This window comes from Somniosus microcephalus, chromosome 23 (assembly GCF_052327205.1).
Source record: "Somniosus microcephalus isolate GS21.2 chromosome 23, FLI_Smic_1.0, whole genome shotgun sequence".
In the NCBI taxonomy this organism is placed as follows: domain Eukaryota; kingdom Metazoa; phylum Chordata; class Chondrichthyes; order Squaliformes; family Somniosidae; genus Somniosus; species Somniosus microcephalus.
Window position 1 is genome coordinate 19,520,003 of NC_141009.1, and position 18,126 is coordinate 19,538,128.

At 45.7% G+C, this 18,126-nt stretch overlaps 1 protein-coding gene across 2 annotated transcripts in view; it reads left to right on the forward strand.

The window, feature by feature from the left end:
* Positions 1-18,126, forward strand: part of c5 (complement component 5) — a 122,492-nt gene that overhangs the window by 89,458 nt on the left and 14,908 nt on the right. The window contains exons 29-34 of one of the 2 annotated variants that reach the window (XM_085965559.1): positions 861-1,060; positions 1,419-1,571; positions 3,795-3,857; positions 11,531-11,615; positions 12,643-12,694; positions 16,566-16,693. In XM_085965559.1, the coding sequence (XP_085821685.1) occupies positions 861-1,060; positions 1,419-1,571; positions 3,795-3,857; positions 11,531-11,615; positions 12,643-12,694; positions 16,566-16,656 (644 nt within the window). In that variant the 3' untranslated portion in view covers positions 16,657-16,693. Of the gene's footprint in view, positions 1-860; positions 1,061-1,418; positions 1,572-3,794; positions 3,858-11,530; positions 11,616-12,642; positions 12,695-16,565; positions 16,694-16,883; positions 16,987-18,126 lie in introns of those variants that run through there. The other variant, XM_085965558.1, reaches the window with a different exon arrangement.

Consider the following 18,126-nt stretch of genomic DNA (forward strand, 5'->3'; position numbering starts at 1 on the left):
CCTTGAGAAGGTGGTGGTGAGCTGCCTTCTTGAACCGCTGCAGCCTGTGTGGTGAAGGTACTCCCACAGTGTTGTTAGGGAGTGAGTTCCAGGATTTTGACCCGCGACGATGAAGAATCAGCGATATACTTCCAAGTCAGGATGTTGTGTGACTTGGAGGGAAACTTGGAGGTGGTGGTGTTCCCATGCGCCTGCTGCTCTTGTCCTTCTGGGCGGTAGAGATCGCTGGTTTGGGCGGTGCTGCCGAAGAAGCCTTGGCGAGTTGCTGCAGTGCATCTTGTAGATGGTACACACTGCAGCCACGGTACGCCGGTGGTGGAGGGAGTGAATGTTTAAGGTGGTGGATGGGGTGCCGATCAAGTGGCTTGCTTTGTCCTGGATAGTGTCAAGCTTCTTGAGTGTTATTGGACTCATCCAGGCAAGTGGAGAGTATTCCATCACATTCCTTACTTGTGCCTTGTAGATGGTGGAAAGACTTTGGGGAGTCAGGAGGTGAGACACTCGCCACAGACTACCTAGCCTCTGACCTGCTCTTGTTGCCACAGTATTTATGTGGCTGGTCCAGTTAAGTTTCTGGTCAATGGTAACCCCCAGGATATTGATGGTGGGGGATTCGGCGATCGTAATGCTGTTGAATGTCAAGGGGCGGTGGTTAGACTCTTGCTTGTTGGAGATAGTCATTGCCTGGCACTTGTGAGGCGCGAATGTTACCTGCCATCTATCAGCTCAAGCCTGAATGTCGTCCAGGTCTTGTTGCATGCGGGTATGGACTGCTTCATTATCTGAGGAGTTGCGAATGGCGCTGAACACTGTGCAGTCATCAGATGTTGGTGTAATGCTTCATGTTTGTAATTCAACAGGGAATCCCCCTTCACATCGATACTGGAAAGACGTTTCCAAAAGAACGGCATCTTCAGATGATGTAACTGCACGAATAGTAGAAACAACATCATATGCTCTTCTGGCTGTGTTACACTCCACTGATAAAAGATACGGAAACCCTGTTGTTAAATGGCTCACTGAACAACAGCGCTATGGTGGAGGATTTATTTCAACACAAGTAAATGCATCTGTCTCATTACTACAATGTCTCCAGCAAAAAACTACAGCCTAACCTTTAAAGTAACATAGTGTGTATTAGATCAAAGAAGTATCACCATTGGTACCCATTAAAAAAATTCCAACAGTTATTGTGTTTAAATGAACAGCTCTTTGGTTTTGTTAAGTTTCGTTGGGCCTACGCGTGAGTACCCTCTGCGTACTCACGCGTTGGGACCCGAATTTCTGGGCCATTGATTTTGCTTCTTATATTGCACTACTTTTCTTTCTCCTTTTCAGCTGTATGAGTAAGGGAGTTTTTAGCTTACATGGTGTATCCATACTAAGTTCTAAATGGCAAGCTTTTATTTTAATGGCAGGACACTGTAACAGCCCTTGAAAGTCTCACAGAACATGTTATTAATATGAAGCATACTAAGCTTGATATGTCAATAACAGTAGACTACAGAAGACTTGGCAACATTCAACAGTTTGAACTGAATGAACAAAAGGCATTTGCAAGACCAATTGAAGTAAGTTACCATTTGTGCAGTTTGGTTTAAGAACATAATAAATAGGAGCAGGAGTAGGCCATACTCGAGCTTGCCCCGCCATTCAATAAGATCATGGCTGATCTTTGGCCTCAACTCCACTTTCCCGCCCGATCTCCATATCCCTTGATTCCCCCAGAGTCCAAAAATCTATCTAACTCAGCCTTGAATATACTCAAAGACTCAGCATTCACAGCCCTCTGGGGCAGAGAATTCCAAAGATTCACAAGCCACTGAGTGAAGAAATTCCTCCTCATCTTGGTCTTAAATGGCCGACCCCTTAACCTGAGACTATGCCCCCTAGTTCTAGACTCTTCAGCCAGGGGAAACAACCTCTCAGCATCTACCCTGTCAATCCCCTTCAGAATCTTGTATGTTTCAATGAGATCACCTCTCATTCTTCTAAACTCCAGAGAGTATAGGCCCATTCTACACAATCTCTCATCATAGGGCAGCCCTCTCATCCCAGAGATCAATCTAGTGAACCTTTGTTGCACCGCCTCCAAGGCAAGTATATCCTTCCTTAGATAAGGAGACCAAAACTGTGCACAGTGCTCCAGGTGTGGTCTCACCAAGGCCCCGTACAATTGTAGCAAGACTTCCTCACTCTTATACTCCAACCCCCTTGCAATAAAGACCAACATGTCATTTGCCTTCCTTATTGCTTGCTGTACCTGCATGCTAGCTTTCTGTGTTTCTTGCACAAATCTCTCTGAACACCAACATTTAAAAGTTTCTCACAATTTAAAAAATATTCTGTTTTTCTATTCTTCCTACCAAAGTGAATAACCTCACATTTCCCTACATTATACTCCACCTGCCACCTTACTGCTCACTCACTTAGTCTATCTATATCCCTTTGCAGACTCTTTGGGGGTGATTTTGCCAATGGGGACGTGATGGAGGCGGGACTGCTGCTTGTCGGGTTTTAGTCCTGCCTCCATCGATGTCCAGCCAACCCACGCTATTTTCCTTTGATTGACCTTGTTAAGCCTGCCTAGCGGGCCAATTAAGGGATACCTGGTTACTGGTGACGTCAGCAAGTGACGTTTCATCTGTCAAGAGCTTTTGACAGATTAATTGTCATCGTTTGAGAGCTCTGTGAAGCTGTCAAACACTGACAATCTGTCTTCTAAGTTGAGTCCTGGGACACAGGCTTACTTAGAGATCTGTCCTGAGCAGAAAGCAGAAGGCTGATGCATTTGTGAATGCAGCGGCCATTCTGCTTTCTCTACCGGTGAGATGAGGGACTCCCAAGACCTGAAGGGATGAAGCCTGGAGGAAGAAGCAAAGGTAAGTAAAGCTTTTAAAACACTTAAGACTCACCTCACACAGTTACCTCTGCACACATGCACCCATCACTCACCTGCACACTGGACATCTCGGCCCCTCTGACCCCTGCAGACCCACGGCTCACCTCGCTGACCCTGGCGAGGTTCGGAGCCATTGGGAAGCCCACACTTTAGGTGGCAAAATAGGGATTATCCAAAAACAGGCTCTAATCCACTTCCCGCCTCGAGGAGGCGGCTCCCAGTGCGGGTCGGGTACCCGCCTCCTGGGAAGATGGCACGGAGGCGGGTTGCGGGTGGGATGGGTACCCACCCCCAGATTCTGCCATTTTCCCGGCAGTCCCGCCTCCATACCCGCCTCCCCAGGGCTGGCAAAATCGCGCCCTTTGTGTTCTCCTCACAGCTTACTGTCCCACCTAGCTTTGTATTGTCAGCAAACCTGGATACATTACACTTGGTCCCTTCATCTAGGTCATTAATATAGCTTGTATAGATTGTAAATCGCTGAGGCCCCAACACTGATCCTTGCGGCACCCCACTAGTTACAGCCTGCCAACCTAAAAAAGACCCGTTTATCCCTACTTTCTGTTTTCTGTCCGTTAACCAATCCTCTATCCATGCTACTATATTACCCCCAACCCCATGAGCCCTTATCTTTTGTAATAACCTTTTATGTGGCACCTTATTGAATGCCTTTTGAAAATCCAACTATACTACATCCACTGGTTCCCCTTTATCCACCCTGCTATTTACATCCTCAAAAAACCTCTAATAAATTTGTCAAACACGATTTCCCTTTGCATTTATTGAAGTTTGCAAATTGGGAAACAAGGGTGCAGGATGCTTCATTATACTGCTGTTTTTCATTGTAATGATATTGCTAGTATTTTGTCCCTTTTTATCCTATATTTTGCAGATTGAGAAAAATGACAATGTAATTGTAAGAACTACTGGCAGGACTGGCACAGCCCTTGTTAATGTAAGTAACAGATTGTTGTCATTACAGCATTTCACTGTACAAAACATGAACTCATATGGCAAAGGATCAGAATGCAAATAATTAAAAGTAGCATAATTAGAAGTCTTTTACCCTACTCACACAGTAATCAGTTACACAAGGAACAATTGAAATCCTTCATTGCACCTCGTACATAATGATGGACTTCCATCTTTGGAGTTCTGATGTGACTGCCAAATGCTGGACAGATTGCAGAGAGCTTGGTGAGCGTTAGACATGTCTGATCATCCTGTCCTACTGGACTTCAATCATTAGAGGAATCAAGAGCATAACCATAAACATAATTAATCTATACCTAATCTATTGTAATCCAAAATTTCCAGTCAACGTCCTTCTGGATCCTTCATAGGTGAGTTAATTGACTTTCTTCACATCACTGCTTGTCAGTGTATCATGGTCACCTACACGTGTGGCTATATAGCCTCAGCCATAAAGTAACTGATTCAGTGATACTTGTTCATCCCCCTCCAAAAAAATTGCAAGCTACCGAGCGATGCTTTATGATGGAAAAAATGTGACACCATTGACATGAATTACTGTACAGCAGAGCTACTCAATTAGTTTGACTGTAGGTCCACTTATCAAAAATGTGAGTGAGCTTGGGGGTCTGTTGTCCAAACTTACTTCTCGTGATTATAGTAATACTGATTTTGATTGTATAGTAATATTGATTAATAGGGGTGTAAAATGGGCTGTCGATTCGTTATTGCCTGTTTTGCGCGACCACAAAAGTGCACTGTTACCCCCAATGTCTTTCATCATCCTCTCATTAAACCTTGAATTTGCTACTTCTTTCACAACCTTAGTATTACTAAAGCGTTTGCTTCACATTCCCAACACCCAACACTTGTACTGATGCTCCCCTTGCTGTTCCAATGGTGGAGTCATTGCACTTCTCCAAATATTGAGGAATGCTCATATACAGATTTCAAAGCTTCAATTTTTATTTGTATGGTTTCAGAGCAGGAGGATAAGAGACTTGAAACGAAGATTGAAGGCTTTTGTAATGGTGTTTGACATTTCCACTTTTCATCACTGCAACAATTGTACGACAAATCAAGCACATTGGTTTAGCGCAGCTTTGAATTACAGATCAAGCGCACTAGTTTTTTTTTAAGCTTCTCTGTAACAATAAAAAGATAATCATTTATCCATTCAGGCACTGCGGTAACATGCTTCTCCTGGCCAGTCATTGAAAAATAAGCAGTGATTTGATGTGTGAGCCGGGACAGTCATAGTCTACAGGCAATTTAGCTATGAATGGAATCAGAGCTAAGACTGATCCCGTCCTCGCCCAGTGTTCCAATATGCACGCTTTCCAACTAGGGCTTCGAGATAATTCTGATCTGACCAATTTTTGTGCGTCATGGCCGAGAACACTGGGCCAACTGACACTTGCACCTCCACCCTGACTAAGGTCAGCTAAGTGTGTGCAAACCAAAAATTTAAACAGTCTCTTCGCTTGATCGCTAATTGATTGTTGTAAATTAAGGGGCACTTACTCAACTACAAAGCCAATATCTATCGCTTGATTTTCTCCATGCATTAGCCCCCAAATAATGGGTTCATTGTGATATACCTATCAATTTATCCAATGAAAAGCGACGAGTTAAGAAAGTAACTATAGGTTTTTATTGGCTAAATAACAGAGCCCACCCTCGTGGGTGATCGGATCCAACAAGGAGGAATACCAGCCAGTCGACCACCTTTATACCTGGGCAGGTAGGTGGAGCCGCGGGCGGAGTCAGCAGTGGTCAGCCCAGGTATAACAGCGTGACAAGAGGCGACCTCGTATAGTGATACAACAGTGTGAACAGTGATAACCATAGAGTAACGATATAACAGTGATAACTATAGTGTAACGATAGTGAACGATAAAAGTGGTTTACCACACATTGTTAATGGGGATAACTTAAGGAAACCACATCAATCTGTAGCTATGTGCAACATTCAACCAACAGATTCATCGTACGACTCTGCTGAACGTTACAAATAAATTAAATGCTTCAAATTTATGTTAAAACAGTCCTTAGAAAGCCACACGTTTAAGTTTTGTTTTTGTAAAGTCTGTGGGTTGTGCAGTTAATAAATACACAGACTTCAGAAGTAACAAACAAACAGGTCTTTACTATTCGAAGGTCCGGGCGAATCTGCCCCAGCAATCATGCCACAACACTTATATACTGGTGTGGTCACTATCGGTATTACAGTATACAGAAGCCAAACAAATAGTGCCACCCGAAAGTAGTCCTCTTAAAGGTGAACGGTTACATTCAATAGTTCCCTTAAAGGTAGACGGGTACATACACTACAATCCTCCCTTTTTAGCTTATTACTTACTAAGTCCATAGTGAACATACATTCTAACATATATACAGGTTTATGTAAGACAGTTCATAGATTCAGTCTTTCCAGGGGTTTCCGGATTCTGTCAGGATAACGCCGCAGTGGTGTCGTCATTTCAGGCAGACTAGGAGGTGCTTCTGGCAAGGTCGATTCGGCTTGAAAAGCCGTGTCAGGTTCAGCTGACTCCAGTATCACTAGATCGGAAGTAGGTGTTCTGGGTATCTCAGTTTCAACATTACCCGGATAAGGTGGTGAAGTCGGTGGCCCATTTGTGGCAGACCCTATGATTTGGTCAACATGGCGCCTTATGATATTGTCTCCAATGTCCACGGTGTACATCAATGGCCCCAGCCTTTTCCCAATAGTTCCAGGCTGCCATTTCTCAGTACGGTAGTCCCGGGCCAAAACTCGTTGACCGATCTGGAAAGATCTAGTGACCCTGTCGTTCATGCCCTGGAATTGCCGGTTCTCTACATCTCTTCTGACGTTTGGTTTTAGTAAATCCAGCCGGCATCTTAGGCGTCTATTACAGAACATCATTGCGGGAGTTTGATTTGTGACCGCATGTGTCGCATTTCGGTATGCCAACAAAAAGCTATCCACCTTATGTTGCAGACTTATATTTTCATTACTCATGGCCTTTACGGCCTTCTTGAAGGTCTGGACAAACCTTTCAGCCAATCCATTGGAGGCGGGATGGTATGGGGCTGACGTGTAATGTTTAACCCCATTGCTCTTTAAGAATTTCTTGAATTCTTCGGACACAAATTGTGGTCCATTATCAGAACAGATCTGTTCCGGCAGGCCATTCCGAGCAAACATAGTCCTTAACACTGCGATGGTTTTTTCCGTCGTGGCGGTGGTCATCTTAATTACTTCCGGCCACTTGGAGTGGGCATCCACCGCTATTAGAAACATCGAGTCCATAAATGGACCAGCAAAGTCGATGTGTACTCTTTGCCAAGGTGATGAGGGCCACTCCCATGGATGCAGAGGAGCCTGGGGTGGCGCATTCTGAACCCTCTGACATCCTAGGCAGTTCTTCGTGATCTCCTCTATGTCTCCATCAATGCCTGGCCACCACACAAACGCTCTTGCTAGATTTTTCATCTTTACTCCCCTCAGATGTCCTTCGTGCAGCTCCTTTAGCACCTTCTTTTGGAGTTTGGGTGGAATCACCACTCTAGATCCACACATCAGGGTTCCTCGACGCACTGACAGTTGTTCTTTCCTCTGTGCAAATGCTTGCAGTGTTGGTTCGCTCTGTGCTGGCCATCCCTCCACCGTTACATCATAGACTCGTGAAAGAGTCGGGTCATTCCTTGTCTCATTCTCAATCATTGAGTTTGTTATCGGTAGACACTCCACTATGGATGAGTGGAACAACTCTACTGGGTCCACTATACTCGCTTCTTCTACCATCGGCAATGGCAAGCGTGACAACCCATCAGCATTTCCATGCTGTTTAGACCTTTTGTACTCAATTTCGTATTGGTGTGCCCCAAGTAACACGGACCATCTTTGTAACCTTTGTGCTGTCATGGTGGAAACGGCCTTATTTGGGTTGAATATGGACACCAACGGCTGGTGGTCTGTCAGCAATGTGAACTTTTTACATTGTAGGTAATGGTTGAATTTCTTCACGCCCCACACAAGACTGAGGGCCTCCCTATCTATTTGGGCGTAATTTCGCTCCGCGGGTGTCAATGATCGGGACGCGAAAGCCACTGGCCTTTCCGAGCCATTTGGTAGCCTGTGCGAGAGTACTGCCCCAATTCCGTACGGGGAAGCATCGCAAGCTAGACGAAGGGGTAATGCTGGGTTGAAATGAGCCAACACTTCTTCAGAGGTAATCAACTCCTTGCTTCTGCGAAAAGCCTTTTTGCATTCTTCACTCCACTTCCATGGTGTTTCTTTCCGCAACAGGTCATTCAGCGGATGCAGTACCGTGGATAAATTTGGCAGAAACTTGTGATAGTAATTAATCAACCCCAAGAATGATCTTAACTGTGATACGTTTCCTGGAGCGGGGGCCTTCACAACCGCGTCTATCTTTTCGGGTGACTTATGCAGTCCCTCTCGGTCAATGACATGACCGCAGTATGAGATCCGTTTTTGGAAGGACTCACACTTCTTGCAATTAACCCGAAGGCCATACTCCTTCAACCTGGTGAGTACCAGTTTCAAATTCGTGAGGTGTTCTTCCTCATCTTTTCCCGTGATTAAAATGTCATCTAAGTAGCACTGCGTGCTTGGAATTCCTTGTAACACCTGTTCCATGGCCCTCTGCCAAATTGCTGGCGCCGAAGCTACCCCAAAGACCAGTCTATTGTAGCGATACAAGCCTCTGTGAGTGTTGATGGTGAGGTACTGGCGTGACTCTTCCTCGACCTCCATCTGTAGATATGCTTGAGCCAGATCTATTTTCGTGAAATGTTTCCCTCCAGCCAACGAAGCAAAGATATCTTCAATCCGCGGAAGCGGGTATTGTACCGTGTGAAGCACCGGATTCACAGTAATCTTGAAATCTCCGCAGATACGGACCTTCCCCGGTCCCCCTGGCTTATTACTCGGTGAGGACTTCATGACGGGAACAATGGGCGTGGCCCACTCACTCCAGTCCACTTTTGACAGAACCCCTGATCGTTCAAGTTCTTCCAGTTCTGCCTCCACAGCTGGTCGTATTGCGTAAGGTACTGATCTGGCCTTAAAAAACTTTGGGCTTGCATTTTCTGCAATCTTAACCTTTGCTTTAATACCTCGCAGTGTTCCCAGTCCTTGCTGGAATACCTCCTTAGCTTCGTCCAATATTCTGGACAGCCGTTCAGGTTTGACATCCTCTTTTTCGGAATCCACCGTCATGGTGTTTAGTGACTGCCAGTCCAATTTTATTTTTCGGATCCACTCCCGTCCCAGAAGTGGTGGTCCTCCCTCAGGCAATACATACAGGTCCAACCGGTGATGATCTTTATCCTTGTATCTCACCTTGACTTCTATCATTCCGATGGGGAATACTTTGTGCCCCGTGTATGTCTGTAGTACTAGTTCCGTATCCCGTAGTGGAATATGCTTGAAAAATTTCTTATAGTCATGCTTATTCATGACCGTCAACGCCGATCCGGTGTCCACTTCCATTTTTACTTGGACCTTTGCAATCTGTAGCGTTATCCAGATAGTTTGTCGGTCAGCTTCATTGCTCACGTTGTGAATTCTCAGACTGTCCAGTCCTTTGCATTTGGAGTGTGAGACCGACTTCTGTTCCCTCAGACTCTTCTTAGTCACCTCTTGTACCTTTCCGTACCATTTTTCTGGTGACTTCTTATTGTTGTACGTTGCTCCTGACCGGCATACCTTAGCTATGTGCCCGATCTTGCCACATTTCCTGCATTCTTGGTTTTTACCCCAGCATTGATTCTGGTCGTGTGTTGTCTTCCCACAACGGTAGCATTTTGTTGTGCTCGAAGTAATTTGGTCCACCCCTAGTGCCGCCGCCTTTAGCTGCATTTCCGCCGTTCCTTTTGCTGCGGCTTCATGCGATGCAGCTATGAGGACAGCCCTGTCCAGTGTGAGGTCATTTTCTTCCAGTAGTCGCTTCTGCGTTCCTTCTTTGGACAATCCGCATACGAACTTGTCACGCAGTGCCTCTGTCAGATTCCCTCCAAACTGGCAGTATTTCGCTATCCTACGCAGTTCGACCAAGTATTCCGCATTGCTTTCGTCTTTCCTCTGCGTTCTTGCGTAGAATTTGAATCGTTCAGCCAGCATCAACGGTGTGGGGTTCAAGTGATCCTTCAGCACTGCTACAATATCATCGAAAGTCTGATCTGCCGGTTTAGCTGGTGAGAGAAGATTCTTCAACACCCTGAATGTTTTCGCACCATCATGGTAAGTAAGGTTAAAGCTTTTTCCTCCTTAGCTATTTTGTTAGCCTTACAATGTATCTCAATACGTTCTACGTACGTGGCCCAGTCTTCTATCTCCGAATTGAACTCGTTGATGTCCGCCCGCTTAGGCATCTTTCTTTCCTTGGGTACAACACAAGTATTTCTTCAAGTATTCTTATTTATTTGTTTATTTCTAAGATGGCGGTTTTCCCGCAAAAATGGCGGTTTCCCGCTCTTTCCTTCTCGCCCCGCCCACTTCAATCGTCTTCCCCGCCTAATGGCGGCTTCCCGCGTTTCTTCCCTGGTGGAAGGGGTACGCTTTCCCCACAGCAGACAGGTTCAGCCGCTGGGCTGGCTTCCGCACAGCTCCCCTTACTCGGCTCTGTCTTTTCCTCCCGCCCGCACGGCTCTACCGGCGCTGGGTACACCCCGTTAACGGAGGACAGTTCAGCCGCTGGACTGGCTCTCGCGCAGTCTCTCACCCCGTTTTCGGCTGTGTCTCTCTCCCACTCCCGCACGTTCGGTTTTGCCGGCTCTGAGTACCCCGTTGGCGGAGAACAGCTCAGCCGCTGGACTGGCTCCTCGCAGTCTCTCTCTCCGCACCCGGCTCTCACCCGCACGGTTCCCGTTCGCCTCCCCAGCCCTCTCGCAGACCGGTGTTTCCCTCCCCGGCTGCGGCTGGGTTTCTCTTCCCGCGCCTACTCGCAGGCTCAGCGCTTCGTGGCTGCGGTCGCTGCCCGGATTTTTCCCGCCGATCGCGGTCCGGCTGTCACCCGACGCCGTTGGACCCGACTTTTGGCCGGCACAGCTCCCCCTCGACCGAGGTCGAGTGCTCTGCCCTTATCCTCCGGATACTTCTACACCTTCCCCTACTCACAGTCTCTTCGGCCGCCTTGTTTCTTGCTGGTCGGCTCACTCCGCACCGTGGCAGAAGGGTAGTCAGTGCCTGTTGCTGATACAGCTTTTGTTGTTAGTCTTCCTGCTTTCTGTTGTTGCAGCCTCGTGTTTTCTTTTGGTAGCACGACGAGGGCAGTTGTCTCTCTTCGACGCTCTTCGTTGCTTTTGGTAGTCTTGCCGCAGGGTACGATCGGACTCGTCGCCACTGTAAAGTCTGTGGGTTGTGCAGTTAATAAATACACAGACTTCAGAAGTAACAAACAAACAGGTCTTTACTATTCGAAGGTCCGGGCGAATCTGCCCCAGCAATCATGCCACAACACTTATATACTGGTGTGGTCACTATCGGTATTACAGTATACAGAAGCCAAACAAATAGTGCCACCCGAAAGTAGTCCTCTTAAAGGTGAACGGTTACATTCAATAGTTCCCTTAAAGGTAGACGGGTACATACACTACAGTTTTCATAAAAGTTCTTTGTTTGATTGTATCCTGTTTTATTCGTAGATGAGGAGCGTGTATTATGTCATCGGCACATCCAGTGAAACTTGTGATTTCTCTCTAACAATAGAAGCCACAAAAACGATTTCAGGTCAGTAGTTATATTATGGTCTGGTGTACTTTTATCCACTTCTGTGGATAGTAATATGCTTAAGGATTAATCCTGTTTTGTTTAGTGTTCTTTTTGTGTATGTGATGTTTCAGTAAAAGAGTGATTATTACTAGAAGGGGAAGAATAAAAGTAGCTAAACCTCTCATACAGGATTACTGAGTGTAGACACAATGGCCCGGCGTGAACAAGACGCAGTGAATGGGTAGGCCCGAGGCCCAACTGATATTGGGCCTTGGACCTCATTTACATCAGACTGGTGAGCAGCCGCCTGCTGGCCATCCCCAGGCAGCTCGCCGGTGAGGACCGTTTGAATTTAGGGCCACTGAATCGTGGCAGTGCCCCTCAGGTAGATCTCTGAAGAAGGAGGTAAGCCATCGGGAGGGAAGGGTGCGACTAGGAGGAGGGGGTAAGCAATTGGGAGGGTGAGGGGTGACCAGGAGGGGGCGGGGGAGAGGGGGAGGCAACAAGCTCTTTTTGAAGGACAAGCAGGGTTTTGTTAAATGCTCGCTTGTATTGTCATTTCATGTATGTGAATTCCACTGTAACTGTTCAGTGTTCAGTTTTATTGTCTAACAATGTGTCTTCTGCTGCTACTATTGCAGATTACCAACACTTTTGTTAAAAAATGTATATTGTTTATATGCCAACCAATTTCCTTTTGATTTGGTTGAGCATCTTGAGCACCCCTGATTATAATCGCTCCATCATTGGTGGCCGTGCCTTCTGTTACCTGGGCCCTAAGCTCTGTAATTCCCTGCCTAAACCTCTCCGCCTCTCTACCTCTCTTTCCTCTTTTACGACATTCCTTAAAACCTACCTCTTTGACCAAGCATCCGCCCTAATATCTCCTTATGTGCTTCGGTGTCAAATTTTGTTTTATAACAGTCCTGTGAAATGCCTTGGGACTGTTGACGATGCTAAAGGTGCTATATAAATACAAGTTGTTGTTGTTGGTTCACTCAGCTTTTACTTCTGATTTATTAATAATAATACTCTTCAAATACAGATAAAGGTCCTGCAGGAATTGAAACAGTTTATCGCCTAGAAGCTTGTGCAAAGTAAGTGCTGGGGTGGGGACAGAGGTCTAAATAAGAAGCACTGATGACCGAGCCATTGTAGAGTTGCAGTGTCAGCAGACAATGCTGGAAAGATGCCGCAGGTCAGTCAGCATTCCTGACAAGGACAGATGAGTTGAAGGGTGCACCTGGAATGTTAACTTGTCTGTTGTCTCCACAGAAACTGACCGACTGCTGTTTCCAGCATTTTCTGTTTTGGTTTCCGATTTCCAGCATTTGCAGCTTTTTTTGCTTTTTATTTGCAGTATGTTTTTTTTTATTCGTTTTTTTTTAATGGAATGTGGGCGTCGCTGGCAAGGCCAGCATTTATTGCCCATCCCTAATTGCCCCTTGAGAAGGTGGTGGTGAGCCGCCTTCTTGAACCGCTGCAGTCCGTGTGGTGAAGGTACTCTCACAGTGCTGTTAGGGAGGGAGCTCCAGGATTTATTATTTTGTTTCATAGTGGTTTGTTACAACTGAGTGGCTTGCTAGGCCATTTCAGAGGGCAGTTAAGAGTCAACCACATTGCTGTGGGTCTGGAGTCACATATAGGCCAGACCAGGTAAGGACGGCAGATTTCCTTCCCTAAAGGACATCAGTGAACCAGATGGGTTTTTACGACAATCCGATAGTTTCATGGTTACCATTACTGATACTAGCTTTTTATTCCAGATTTGTTTAATTAACTGAATTTAAATTTCCCAGCTGCAAAACCTACAATGAAGTCTGTGTTGCCTGTTTTATGTGAATATGAATTCATCCCAATAACTTTAGCCAAAATGTTACGTTCCATTTGCAGCAGTCTATTGAATTAAACAGCTGACACGGCCTCACTGGAAAGATAATACTGCACCTTTATTGTCAAATCTAAGCCTGTATCTGGTTGTGGGGGCAACTGCGCAAATGTAAATCTGAAAGTTCCGCACACCCTATTGTGTGGTGGGGCGGGACTTCTGCCCTCTGCTTTGGTCAGCCAGTAACTTTATTCCAAATCCTGGGGACGGAGTTAATTAAATATTTGAACAGGTACCCCTGCTTGTAGAGGCACTGCAGAGGAACATCTGCCCCGATGAGGCTTCAAGAAGGGACACACAAGGCCCTCATTGGGACAAAGAGAGGAGAAAAGGTTTTCTTGTCAAATCTTCTGGCCATCTCTTCCATAGTAATCGATACCTCTGGGATTAATTACTGTTCTCTCGCAACCTGCACGGGCCTTCCCCAGGCTTGGAACAGGACTGAGCCTATCGAGGGGTGAGCTGGGCAGAATTCCCATGGTACTCCGGTGACATCCCCAGACATGCCCCCGTCGCTTAATGTAACAAGGGCGGGCCTAAGGAGTGCCCAGCCCTCCTTCATCCAAGCACAATAGCGAAGGAAAGATGTGAGGGGTGGAAACCGGCAGATCCAGGTTTTGTGCCAAATTGTGATCCCCACTGGGATTAGACCACAGTACTAACCCCCACCCCACCCCACCAGAATTATTACCCTTAAATATATTGTGTAACATATGAAAAACATCTTCACCGTAGTTAGTGTTATTGCTTTGACTATATTTATGTAGGCATAAGGAGATAATGTCATCAATATCATATTTATTTCTGTTGAAAATAAAAGCTGATACTACATAAAACTGTAATATGCAATTAGTTCTCCTTGCCTCACTGTTAGAAAGTTGACATGAAATTCTCGTGCTGATAATATGCTACCAGTTGTTGGTCTGTTAGACAGTTCCCTGTTAATACAGCCCTTTGGACATTATTAACAATTAATTACAGGTTCCAATTATATTGCTCAATTAAAATTTGTCTAATAGAAATAAGCTTTATTTTTATAGTAGGATATAGATTGTTCCATTTTTGACTTCAGGCTTCAGGCTGAACCTGTTGCTGCAGATAACATTTGCTTTTATTTTGTCAAAATTTGAAGGCGGGGTGGGGGGGGGTGGGTGATTGTTGGATTACAACCATGTTGTTCTTTGAAGTATTTACACTAGGAATGAAAGTAAGATATCTAAATAACTTTTCCATCTGAGATTATGAAACAGCCATCAGTGTGAGGTAACTATTAAAACCCATTCCCTGAGGTAGATTCAAGCCTCGGCCTTTGGTGGTGAACTGCTCGTAACTGTGACACCACTAGGTGATTTCACAATTCAGTAAAAAAAAAATTCCGCCAACATAGGGAATAACTAAAGCAGAGGATGGAATGTCCCCCTCATTAGCCCTCCTTCAGATTTCTCCATAAATAGCTTTGGGGAATTCTCAATTTTACAGATCACTCTATTGATGAATGAAGTTCATTTTAGACACGATACCTGTCAAGAAAAAGTTTCAGGCAACTTCCATTATTTTCCATTTAAAATTAAATATTCCTGGAAATTGAAAATTGGTTAACAGACAGGAAACAGAGAGTAGGAATAAATGGGTCTTTTTCGGGGTGGCAGGCGGTGACTAGTGGGGTACTGCAGGGATCAGTGCTTGGGCTCCAGCTATTCACAATATATATCAATGATTTGGATGAGGGAACCAAATGTAATATTTCCAAGTTTGCTGACGACACGAAACTATTTGGGATTGTGAGTTGTGAGGAGGATGCAAAGAGGCTTCAAGGCGATTTAGACAAGTTGAGTGAGTGGGCAAATACATGGCAGATGCAGTATAACATGGATAAATGTGAAGTTATCCACTTCGGTAGGAAAAACAGAAAGGCAGAGTATTATTTAAATGACGCTAGATTGGGAAATGTTGATGTACAAAGGGACCTGGGTGTCCTTGTACACCAGTCACTCAAAGCAAACATGCAGGTGCAGCAAGCAGTTAGGAAGGCAAATGGTATGTTGGCCTTCATTGCAAGAGGATTTGAGTACAGGAGCAAGGATGTCTTACTACAGTTATATAGGGCCTTGGTGAGACCACACCTGGAGTACTGTGTGCAGTTTGGTCTCCTTACCTAAGAAAGGATATATTTGCCATAGAGGGAGTGCAGCGAAGGTTCACCAGACTGATTCCTGGGATGGCAGGACTGTCGTATGAGGAGAGATTGGGTCGACTAGGGCTGTATTCACTAGAGTTTAGAAGAATGAGAGGGGATCCCATTGAAACGTATAAAATTCTGACAGGGCTAGACAGACTGGATGCAGGGAGGATGTTTCCCCTGGCTGGGGGGGTCTAGAACAAGGGGGTCACAGTCTCAGGATACGGGGTAGGACATTTAGGACTGAGATGAGGAGAAATGTCTTCACTCAGAGGGTGGTGAACCTATGGAATTCTCTACCACAGAAGGCTGTGGAGGCCAAGTCATTGAATATATTTAAGAAGGAGATAGATAGATTTCTAGACGCAAAAGGCATCAAGGGGTATGGGGAGAGAGCGGGAATATGGTATTGAGATAGAGGATCAGCCATGAACATATTGAGTGGCGGAGCAGGCTCGAAGGGCCGAATGGCCTACTCCTGCTCCTATTTTTCTATGTTTCCATGTTTCTATTGAGCCTTTTAATGTGCAGCATCATAAAAATGATAATGTTTCTCTACAAATTTTCTGAAAACAGTCATGCCCAATTATTATTTTTAGTTAGTTGTCTCTGGTCTTCAAAAATACTCTGTAGTTTGTCTTAATGCATCAAATTGTGTCACCGGCAGTGGTAAAACAAATGCTGAAGCAAGCTTAGCTATTTAATCCTTCAAATATTGATTCCCCCTCTCCTTCCATTACACCTCTGGAGATAGATGGTAGTAGAAAGTTCATGAGATTATGCGTGTTCCAACTAGCAGCTTTTAAAGTGTAAAATTTGGCAATAATGTGCAACCCTCAGCTACTGATGAGCTCACACATATGTTCCTCTATAACATTTAGAACTAATTTACATTTTACAGACTTGTGATTTTTAAAAAATCTGATCTGGTGCTGGTGGGAATGAATTTGCCAACTTGCAGCATTACCCAATCTTTCAGTGGGATACCTTAACAAGGATACTGAAGATCCACAAGGACCTTTGAAAGTAGGAGACAGCTGCAGATTTGTATAGAAATCATTTGTCAGCTGCACTTTCATTGTATATTTTATAAAACACTTTGGAAAATCTCGCCCAGTGTCACTAAAATATCACAAGTACATTTTGCAAATAGACAGCAGGAACTACATATTGGACTGCCAGATTGGCTTATTAAATAATTTTTAATTCTTGTTTTTAGATATAACCCTAGATCTGAAGAATCTGTATTGGAGTCAGAACATTCTGTAATGGAAATAACCCTGAACACAGGCTTGTTACCAGAAGAGGATGATTTAAAAACAGTTAAGCACTTATAAATATGTTGGCCTAGAAATTCGGTTGTTTGCGCCAGCGGTTAGCGCCTTAAGAGATCGAGAATTGGGGCGTTGCCTAATGTTGGGGCGGGCGCAATGAAGATAGCAACAACTCCCATATTGACTATACATTTAACGCCTGCGCTAAGTGTTTGCGCACGCCTGCGAGCGCAAGCACATAATGACGTCATTTCATCGTGCAACGCCTTTTAGGGGCGCCTGAGCGGATATTGGGTGGCGCCCGGAGCCTTAACGCCTAGCGCTATTAGTGACAGTTCGAGGGAGCGTTAGCAGGCCCTTCTCAGAGTCGGGGGGGCGCTATTTAAAGGGGACAGCTCTAGTATAGAAGCTTCAGCCACTTGGCCTGTTCATTGCGATCGTTGGTGGAGAGAGTTGGGGAGCTACTGTGGAGCAGAGTTTTTGGATTTTAGCATTAGAGTACTTGGGACCCTCAAACCTGTCCGGAGCAGTTGGAGCACTAGACCTAACAGCCTTCTGACCAACTGGCATCGGAATGGGAGATGCTTTGGAGGGCGACGGGCTCCTGGCCGAACACTATGAAGGGGCAGAAAGACGGCGGGAGAGAGGGCCGGGATTGGCCAGAAGGAGGAGGGGCAATGGAGGTTGCCCAATCCGAGGGTATGCTGCGAGGGTCTTTAGGGGTCATACCTTGACATGTCGGAGGAGCAGTGTGTGCGAAGGCTCCGAATCGGGATGGACGTTGTTACTGAGCTGTGCCACCTGATTACTGAGGATCTGCAGCCGCGTCAACGGTGCATGACCTCTCTGTCGGTGGCCGCTAAACTGACTGTTGGCCTCAATTTTTATGGCAACGGATCCTTTCAGTGAGCCATTGGGGACATCGCGAATATCTCCCAGGCTGCAGCCCACTGCTGCATCCGGCAAGTTACAGCTGCCCTTTATAGGAGAAGGCGTCAATTCATCACCTTCCCTCTGACCCTGGAGAAGCAGGCGGAGGAGGAGGAGAAGGAGGAGCATGCGGACGAGGAGGAGGAGGAGCATGAGGAGGAAGATGGAAGGGCTCCTGAAAGTGGAAGGGCCACCCGTCACTGGCTCATGAGGAGTCGTCTCGAGGCCCCTCTGGCGGAATGATGAGTGTCTTAACTG